This window comes from Alosa alosa, chromosome 11 (genome assembly GCF_017589495.1).
Source record: "Alosa alosa isolate M-15738 ecotype Scorff River chromosome 11, AALO_Geno_1.1, whole genome shotgun sequence".
Classification (NCBI taxonomy): Eukaryota; Metazoa; Chordata; class Actinopteri; order Clupeiformes; family Clupeidae; genus Alosa; species Alosa alosa.
In genome coordinates this window covers 8,090,250-8,099,266 of record NC_063199.1, presented here as the reverse complement: position 1 = coordinate 8,099,266, position 9,017 = coordinate 8,090,250, and the positions used below count along the sequence as shown (strand labels likewise).

Genomic DNA, 9,017 nt, shown 5'->3' with positions numbered 1-9,017 from the left:
GACATCAAATCTTGCATTCACTTGAAGTTAACGAAATAAGAACCCAGATAGCAAAACCAGAATGGCAGATAGCGGACCGCTGGTGGTATGCATGCCACTTGTGGTCCGCCGTTGGACCACCATCTCTTTAAATTATACTTGTCATGAATATTAAGAAAAGATATAATGTTATTAAAATAATGTATGGAGTATAACTGAACAAATGAAAACGATTTTAGACAAATAGTGGTAAAATATTGGGCCATTTGTCTGCAACCCACCGGCAGACCGCCAGAGAACCGATGAGCAAAACACTAGTGGACAGCCAGATCTGCCAGTGGGCCGACAGTGGTCCGCCAGCCTCTTGCTATCTAGGAAGATAAAACAATTTAGACTAAACATTTCATTAAGGTCTACTATTGCAATTGCTTGGCCTACTGTGCTTTAAGAAATGTAATGCAAGATCTGTCAAATAGCAATAGGCCAACGAACAGCTGGGACTCTTTTTTGACAAATTTCAAAATCTGTCAGATATTGTCCAAATTATTTTTTATTTCACGTCTAGACATGTGAAATGCATGAACTATGGCAAAAAAAGTGAAAAAATTTTTTTTTCTGGTCTGATTTTTTCGTACTTAGCAGATTTTCTTAGTTTTCACATAAGGTCCGGGGTCATGAAAAAAGACAGATTTTTTTTACTCTTTGAGAACTTTACCTCCAATACATGAACTGAATTTGACAGTCTTTTTTACATTTCCACAACTATTGCAATAATTTTAAACACACTAGAATGCATGGCACGTCATGCATAAAATATATTTCATATATGTTCCATAAAACTACACAAAAGTAAAAGGGGTATTTGTACATTTGGCCAGTGAAGAGTCAGTTTGGGGGGTAGGCTACTTCAAGGCTGGTAACGTCTCTACTTACCTGGTGCCTATGTAGCCTTTTAACAATTTTATTGGATGACACGCTCTTTCAGTTGTTTAATCAGAGTATATGATATATTGGCTAACTAGCAAATCAAACCCACAATAACTTCCTTGGGCATGTCTCAACATGTCTGTGAGCATTGTTTTAGGAGGATGGATATAACCACTCTTGGCAACCAACGGCCCCCAGATATCCAACCAGCCAACGCAGCGAACTTCAGGTACAGGGAGAGAAGACCAATCAATCTGCGTATGTGAAAATCGTCTACTCGCTAAAATGCCTGTAAGTATGATTGTTCTTTTCACATTTAAAAAGAGATATATTATTATGACAATCGTTTGCGTCGATAAAGCACGGTCGACACTACCAGACTGCGGTGCTCGTAGCGTTTTCAGTCATTTCTGTGTGCGTACTGAAAAAGTTTTTTCTCTTATCACATGGCTCGCCGAGAAAGGCTTTGTTGCTGGCAGGCCTGATATTATTTTGCACATGTCAGTCGCGTACAAGTACAACAGTTCACTTTTATAACAACTTGTATTACTGTTTTGTCGCGTATGTTAAGCATTTGTTTGATATTTCAACGTCAGTGTAAGGATGTTTACATTATAGCTAAATGCATTAGCCCACCAGGAACCAACTTACCAAATGCAGGCTAGCATGTTCCGATTCGCAGTGCTAGAAAACAAACATATGTTTTAGCCCATTTGTTTTGTGACATATAATATGTTCCGACAATATGCATAAACTTTCTCTGTGTCGCGGTCAGTCAGAAAGTATTCAGTGGTGGTCGCTTGTTTTGTTGTCATCTCATTAATTTAACCCCTGCATCGCCCATCCGTGTTGTCTTTGGTGAAATTGTAGGCCTTGGTTTGGCTGACACCTTAGCAGAGCGAGTAGCTCAGCTTTGAGATCGAAAATATGTTTCACTTCCAGCCATGGCGTTTTTTATAATGAGGGGTAATTTTATCGTTTCAGAAACATTGATATTGAATTGTAGTTGTTTTTTCTTGTCATTGCACAGTTGGCAAAAGACCTGCTCCATCCTTCTCTGGACTTTGAGAGAAAGCAGCACAAGAAAAAGAGACTTGTACAGTGTCCCAACTCTTACTTCATGGATGTGAAATGTCCAGGTAGTTGACTCAGCTGACAGACTTTACAATCAGCCACTGACTAATTCACAAGACTGAAACCAGTGTGAGGTGTGCTGCCTTACTGTATCTTTACTGTACTGTTAATTTTCTCTACAGGATGCTATAAAATCACAACTGTGTTCAGCCATGCCCAGACAGTGGTACTGTGTGTGGGGTGTTCCACAGTGCTCTGTCAACCCACGGGTGGAAAGGCCAGGCTGACCGAAGGTATGAACCATTTGCACATACAGTGATGTTACAGAATGATACAAGATGGTACCCTTGGACATTGAAATGAACTACAAGTCAGAATTGTTTTGATTACTTATATGAATGTCTTCTTTCATACATTAAAAAATCATAATTGACAAAGTGGGATATAACAAGCTACATTTATGTAAATCGGTAAGTGAAACAAAATAGTAATGTAGGATCAATGTCAGGCTGCAATGACTGAGTGCAATTAACGTTACATGGAGTATTAAGCATTTTCCCTACAATCTGTTTTTTAGGTTGTTCCTTCAGGAGAAAGCAACACTGAAAAGGATGATGAAATGGAATTAATGATCATGCCGGAAGTGGCATCACTGATCAATGCCTTAACTATTCATTGATTGCAATGAATGAAGTATTGATATGTAATTATGTATGAATGGTACATGGCAGGTTGTTTCTACCATGTAATCAGTCTCCCTTTTCTCAATAAAGATGCTAATATCATGCAAACATACATTTATGTGCATTCAGTTCAGTTTCAGATTTTTTGTATGTGCAAATGTTTCTATGCCAGTTCTTCACTATTTGGACACCAGTGCAGACACATGGGTTGATATTAGTCTGTATATGGCTCCCCCTATACCATCATTTAAGCTTTAGTAATCCTCCCTAATATAAGATCTCTGAGAATTAAAAATGGTACTGCTCTAAACTCTTGCCAGATTGGAATAATAAGTAAAATACTCACTGTCTCAAGATGCATACAGTACATAATATAATTTATTAAAAAGTGAGCTTTACAGGTCTGCTAAATTACTAATTCAAGATTTTAACAACGGTGCCATCTTTTGTACAGCTAAGTCATTTCACTGTACACTTTTACCCTGAAGATTCAAACAGGAAGCGTATGTTATTGTCCGAGGGCATTCATTTGGCGTTAAATAAGTCTAGTGTCTCAGTTACAAATGAGGAAACAACAGCTATATATTTGCATGACCTCATTTTATTTGAGAAATAAGAATAACAATGTACAGGTCAGTATTGTGAGAGGAGGTGTTACCTTCATAGAAAGCATACAATGACCCATCATCTTCAATAAAGGCCCATGTGCATTTAGAAAAAAATAAAAATAAACTGAAAAACCACACAAAGATTTCAGTCTTTCTCTTCGGCAAAACAAGACCACAAATAGATAGGTACACCACACACAGACAGCACATTAATGAGATGCATGCAAAATACAGTGGTATCCAATTCCTAAGGATAAAACAAGACAATCAGAAAACACACTTCCATTGAGGGGACAATAAATATAAAGAAACTTGCATAATCACATGGTCCATGTCTCCCATTGCACATATGGTCGTGCATGTTTAACAGAAGTGGACAGGTGAAGCATATGTTTCACAGGTGTACAGACTTGGGTTGTGTGGTCAGTGTGAACCACTGTGACGCTTCACTAAGTCTTCAAAAGGTGGGAGATTATTCATGGCCTATCCAGGAATTGGAACAGTGGTGTTCAGTATACAGGTAAACTCACATTACAGCTGCAGTATAATAATAAAAAAGGGTGTGTGGGGGCTGGCTGAACAGGGTTATGAAAAAACGATTCTTGAAAAAAAAAAAGGAGTTTGCACACTTGTGTTTGGACTGTGTGTGGACTCTTCTTTTATTCAGGAATGGTTTTCGACACCTGTCCTGCCCTTGGTATGTGCACAATGACCTCCTCCCCATTCTGAGTTTGATAAGGGTTGTGTACAATCACTGTGTTTGACATTGGACGCCATGACTCCTGGGCCCCTCCTCGTCCTCCTCGTAGGCCTCCCTGCTTTGGCTCCTCCTCTGGGATTCGGAGTCCATGTCACAGAGGTCCACCTCCTCCATGTCCTCCGAGATCATAACATCGTCGCGCTCCGGAAGGAGGCTCTCCAGCTGAGGGAGGCGGTGTTCAGGAAGCCAGTTCTTTTCTGGGAATTCCACCTGGGAGAACAACAAGTGTTTTTTACTTTAGATGGTACTGCCCTTCCGCCTCCTTGTGATGTATCACTGCCAACACAATGGTGACAGTGACCCAAAGACTGGCCAAACAATCTGACAGCAACAACACTTGTACATTTGAAATATTACTCTTCATAGACCATTCATTAGACTTCCATTCTCTTTAGTAAATGCTTCACAATATCCTAACTACAGAGCAAGGCAGTATCACCGCTATTACATTGATTTAAGTAAAATATATGTACTTATTAAATTATAGATATTTCTATGTGAAGTGAATCTCATATTACTACCGTGAAGGGTAGAAGCATCTTGCATTCCTTTTTTTTTTTCTTTTCACTTGCACTCCTAATTTTTTCCTTTTCACTTTTTGCACGAGTTGCACTTTATGCATCCAATAATATTGACATCTACAGTATACATACCTGGAACTGAATGATGAGCAGTCCTTTCTCAAATGGTTGCTTGTGCACTGGCATGCCTTCTCCTTGGACACACTTGATGTCGCCATGCTTCACCACTTGACCTGCAGAGGAGCAAGTGAACATTACCCTCAACATCACAGCCAGTATAGCAAAAAGCATGTGGGCACACCTTACAACAATGTGTGTGTCCTTTTCCAATTGGCATTTTGCAGCACTGACACACTGCTACTTTAGAGTATAAAGAAAGGCTACAAGGCGAGGAGGAAGCAAAGCTTACCTGGTGGAGAGTTGATGATCAGTGTTCTGTTGTCTAAGGTGTAGATGCTCTTCTTAAAGCCGCAGAGCGCCTCCACGAGTTTGATATTCATCTTTGTGATGAGGTTGTCATCCTGCCGTTGGAAGATAGAGTGTTCTTTCTGGTCCAGAACAATGATGACATCACCGGGTTCTAAGCCAGGTTCCTGGTCTCCCTCTCCATGGAATGTGATTTTCTGACCATCTTTCATACCTAGGGTGAGGAACATTACAGTTGTCACCTGACAGATCATACATAGCAATTATTCAACAATGGTTAATATACTGTCACCGGGCGCAGGGCTCTACACTAACATTTTTTTTCAGGAGCACTTGTGCTCCCAAGTTAAAAAATTTAGGAGCACAGACAAAAATGTGGGTGCACAGTCAGTTAAGTCACATTAAGAATGACTGACAACATTTAGGCTACAGGAAACAGGATTTGAAAGATCAGTGCCTACTTTATTTTCAGTCTGTTCTATTTTCCTACATTTTGTTAATGTAAAATAATATAATACATTGCCATATTTGCATTTAGCCTGTACATCAAGTATCCTGCCAAATGTAGGCTAATTTATTTATTTGTGAATCCATCTATAGCTAAACCAAATATGCCCATGGTGTCCTATCTGACTGCATACTGCCTAATACTACTACTAAAACAGTCCATTTTCTCTTCCACAAAACCCAACATAGGCTAATCAAGGATATATGTTTTATACTTTTAGTTTTTATTTGAAATATCTGCATTGATAGGGGCAGTAGGCAAACGTTAGGCCTACTTTCGTTTTGCACTTCAGCTTGTATTCGGTGTAAACAAACAAGCATGCGTGGAAGCCTGGAGTTGTCAGTAGCGTTCTACCTTTGAATAAAATGGGAGTATTACGGGAGGTTACTTTTGTGCCGGTTCGCTACAGCTATATTTTGCTTATTGCAGCCAATACGTCAACTGGGCTGAAAGGCATGTTAGGTTACCTTTCCTTCTCTCACTGCATTCTCAGAATCTCATCTTGTTCCTCCTATATCCAATGAATTCGGAGGATAGAATAACTCATTTCTTCAATCTTTGCATCTTGGCTGGCTAGTCGAACTTTCCGCTTTTTCTGCGCGCTCTTGGATTTGATAGAAGCGACTACTAGCGAGTCACAACGCGAAACTGCTAACGTTGATGGGAGGTGTAGTTTTTATGCTGCATTCGCGACGTGATTCTATGGTTTGCACCAGTAATGTTTCTCGATGTTGCGGTGTATTTTGCAGACAAACATTGACATGGTTAGAAGTCATTCGCACCAGTGCGCCTAAATATTTTTTTGCACTCACACGGCATCATTTTTACTCGCATGTGCGAGTGAAATGGGCGCACTGTAGAGAGCACTGGGGCATCATTTTTATTTCAATGATATGTACACTTGATTAACACTTGATGAGCACATTTTAAGGGGTAAAAAAAGGAAAAAAGGAAATCAAGCATGAAACCAAAATATTTTTTATATCCTTGTTATTGGAACACAATACCTTTTAGGCATACTCTCTGAGGGAAATAAGGTTTCTGGTAAGGTTTCAAATAACATCTGTATACATTACTATGAATTTACCAATACAATACTAAGATATAATACAACTTTATTGTAGTTACTCAAGCCACAAACTGTACATGTTCAAGAAAAAAACCCTTCATACCTTTGTCAATGTGCACTTCCAGAATCTTCTTCTTGCGCTCCACCTTGTGCCCGTTGCAGTTCTTGCAGCGGTCTTTGGCACTGAAGCTGTCTCCCTGGCCCTGGCAGTCACTGCACATACTCTGGATCTGTTGGATCATGCCCGGCCCGATCTGCTGCACCTGGATCTGGACGCCTCTGCCTTTGCAGTTTGAGCACTTCTGTAGGGTGCCCTTTTTGCCACCATAACCTGCCACGAGCCAAGAGTAACTGTTAAGTGTTGGACATTCATATTGTTATATTGCTACATTGAACCATTACTTCTTAAAGGGAGCAAAGAAAACTTGTTATTGCATGATTATTTTATGTAATACACATCTGAGCATGACATGATGACAAGACAACGAGAGTCTTCATTTGAACATTCACATTTACTGTATTTGACAATCACATCTGATACCCACCATCACATTTCTCACAGATAACATTCTTCTGAAGGCCAAGTTTTCTGGTTGTGCCATTGTATATTTCTTCCAGTGTGACACTGAGTTGATGAACTACATTCTTCCCTGCAAAAAAAGAGATAACTAAATAAATTCAGCCTTCATAAGAATTTACACAAATGCATAGTCTGCTCAACTCATACACACCCACTCACTCCCTTACAGGCACTGACCTGACAAACATGGTCTCAGGAAAATCAGCTTAAATATAGACTAGCATGCTATTTTTGGCAATGTTCTAAATATCACTTCACAGATCTACATTTTTTCACTACCCTATCCATTGCATTATAACTTAAAGTAAAACATCAATATGGCCAAATCAGGGTGAAACGACTGGATCTGTACCTCTCCTTTCTCTCTGAGTTCTTCCACCACCACCAAAGAACATGTTGAAAATGTCCATGGGTGAGGAGAACCCCTCTCCTGCCATGCCCCCTTCTTTAATGGCTTGCTCCCCTCCTTGGTCGTACAAGTCCCTCTTCTTTGGATCGGACAGAACCTCATAGGCTTGGGATATGAGCTTAAACTATGATTGAAAATAAAAAAAATAATAATTACAAATAAAATGTCGAATCTACAAACCAAATTAATTTGTCAAAACAAATGCTTAGAAGCTTCCCAATCAAGGCATGTTGGCAACATTATTGCAACAGTGGACGTAACGTTAATTTGACAGCAAGGACTCATGCTTCATTTAACCTTCATCTCCAATATTTAAACAAATCTGCTTAAAGCAAAATTAAACAATCGTTCAGCTACCTCTATACTGAAGGAAGCCAGAAATTGGCTAGCTGGCTAACAGCTTGACCAGCTTGTTAACCACTTCGAGAAAGTTCTAGGCATTTCTGTCACTAGTGCATGCACCCTGCTAGCTGATAGCGTCAACGATCTGAACCTTGTATGGAAGCAAATACCGGTATAAAGACTCAATAATTACCTTTTCTCCTTCATTGGGGTTCTTGTCTGGATGATATTTCAAGGCTAGTTTTCGGTAGGCTTTCTTGATTTCATCTGGCGATGCTTTGGGGCTAACGCCAAGAAGGTCGTAGAAACCGGTCTCTCGAACCATCTTTGTGCAACCTTGTCATTGGAAAAAAACAAAATAAATCAATCTAAAAAATAATAATAAAAGAATCATAATCATATCGGAAAACGATAAGACAAATGTCAACTTTAAAACTATGTTGACATTATGTCTTACATTTACAGACTGACAAGCTCCCATTGTTGTAATGTTACTAGATCTATGTCCCTGTAAATAACGTTGAGTTAACTGTAAATATCCCTCTCAAATATTTCATAATTTAGGCGAATAACTGAAGACTGACATCTGACAGGTACAAGTCAAGCCGAAAGTAAATATTACTTACTATGTCTGCTTTTATCAAAAAGCCGGTCGTTATGTTACGCCGCTGACGTTAGGCTACCTCTATCATCAGTGAAGCTTGATTCTCAAGTCGCATGGCTAGCGCTTTATATAAGGTCCTACGGTACAGAACTTTCTGGAGCTTGCGCTTGCAGTGACGCCGGAAATTTCGCTGCGTGCCGTAGAACTGTACACCTATCTAGCCTACTGGTCTAAACTGGTAGCCCTAAATGGTGAGGTGAACTGGTTGATGTGGGATAGTGGTTTGACAGACCTATTATGCTCTGTCCATTTAATAATAGCAACAATAGTAGTAGCCTAGTCCTAATAATAATAATAATAATAATATGCAAAAAAAATAATCTTTAGAACATAGTTATGCTGATGAAAAATATATAGGCTATTAGCCTACCTGTAGCATTTCATTCATATGTAGGCCTACTAGGCTACATTTGCAGTTTAGGCCCTACCTCAATTTCCAATTCACAAACTATGAGGACTAGTAGGCT

General features: G+C 39.5%; 2 protein-coding genes across 2 annotated transcripts; one reads left to right on the top strand and one right to left on the bottom strand.

The window, feature by feature from the left end:
- Window positions 1-1,049: 1,049 nt before the first annotated feature.
- On the top strand, window positions 1,050-2,775 carry rps27l (ribosomal protein S27 like). Its single transcript, XM_048256675.1, has 4 exons — window positions 1,050-1,197; window positions 1,937-2,045; window positions 2,163-2,273; window positions 2,558-2,775. The coding sequence occupies exons 1-4, from the start codon at window positions 1,192-1,194 to the stop codon at window positions 2,584-2,586; spliced, it is 255 nt and encodes an 84-aa protein (XP_048112632.1). The 5' UTR covers window positions 1,050-1,191; the 3' UTR covers window positions 2,587-2,775.
- Window positions 2,776-3,246: 471 nt separating this feature from the next.
- On the bottom strand, window positions 3,247-8,657 carry dnaja (DnaJ heat shock protein family (Hsp40) member A). The gene is made up of 8 exons (XM_048256673.1): window positions 8,513-8,657; window positions 8,080-8,222; window positions 7,488-7,668; window positions 7,101-7,205; window positions 6,659-6,886; window positions 4,962-5,192; window positions 4,685-4,785; window positions 3,247-4,241 (listed from the first exon to the last, which is right to left on the bottom strand). Exons 2-8 carry the CDS (start codon window positions 8,209-8,211, stop codon window positions 4,023-4,025), a joined length of 1,197 nt encoding a protein of 398 aa, XP_048112630.1. The 5' UTR covers window positions 8,212-8,222; window positions 8,513-8,657; the 3' UTR covers window positions 3,247-4,022.
- Window positions 8,658-9,017: the final 360 nt, after the last annotated feature.